This window comes from Microtus ochrogaster, unplaced genomic scaffold (genome assembly GCF_000317375.1).
Source record: "Microtus ochrogaster isolate Prairie Vole_2 unplaced genomic scaffold, MicOch1.0 UNK18, whole genome shotgun sequence".
NCBI lineage: Eukaryota > Metazoa > Chordata > Mammalia > Rodentia > Cricetidae > Microtus > Microtus ochrogaster.
The window spans coordinates 5,196,399-5,196,988 of NW_004949116.1; the positions used below are offsets into that span (position 1 = coordinate 5,196,399).

At 65.6% G+C, this 590-nt stretch overlaps 1 protein-coding gene across 1 annotated transcript in view; it reads left to right on the plus strand.

Moving 5' to 3' along the window:
• Positions 1-6: 6 nt before the first annotated feature.
• The window catches only part of Ube3c (ubiquitin protein ligase E3C), a 105,093-nt gene continuing 104,509 nt past the window's right edge, over positions 7-590 (plus strand). The window contains exon 1 of the mRNA XM_005367466.2: positions 7-126. Coding sequence (XP_005367523.1) covers positions 61-126 — 66 coding nt within the window. The 5' untranslated portion in view covers positions 7-60. The remainder of the gene's footprint in view (positions 127-590) is intronic.

The following is a 590-nucleotide window of genomic DNA, read 5'->3' on the forward strand; positions in this document are numbered from 1 at the left end:
GGGCCCGCCCCCGGCCGCTCCGCAGCCTGCCGGGCCGCGCAGATGGGATAGGCGGCGAAGATGTTCAGCTTCGAAGGCGACTTCAAGACGAGGCCCAAGGTGTCTCTCGGGGGCGCGAGCAGGAAGGTGAGGCGGTGCGGCCCGAGGTGTTAACCGAACCCGGGCTGGAGGCGAACGCCGGCCTGTCAGCACCCGGGCGGTGGTGCTCGGCGGGCCGCCGCGGAGCGAGCTCGGGCTGGGCGCTGCCGGGGCGCTGTCCTGACAGGTCCCGAGGAGCGCTGCCGAGCCGTGGAGAGAGCGACCGGGTGGGTCATTCATCGCGACCTCGCCGGGCCAGGGACCGCAGGTTTGACCTGGAAATACACGTGCACCGGCAGTCTCTGGCCTGGGCGTTACACGGTTAGCAGTCCAGCTGTGCGACACAAGGTCGTTGTCCCCCACTCCGTCCTTTCAAAAAGAACTTTACGAGCTGTAAACGTGACATACCCGCTCATCACAAGCTTAGAGTGTGCCGCTCTCTGGAACAGCCCAGGGAAGAGTCCCTCGTGCCTCTGAAGTGTGTGTGTGTGTGTGTGTGTGTGTGTGTGTGT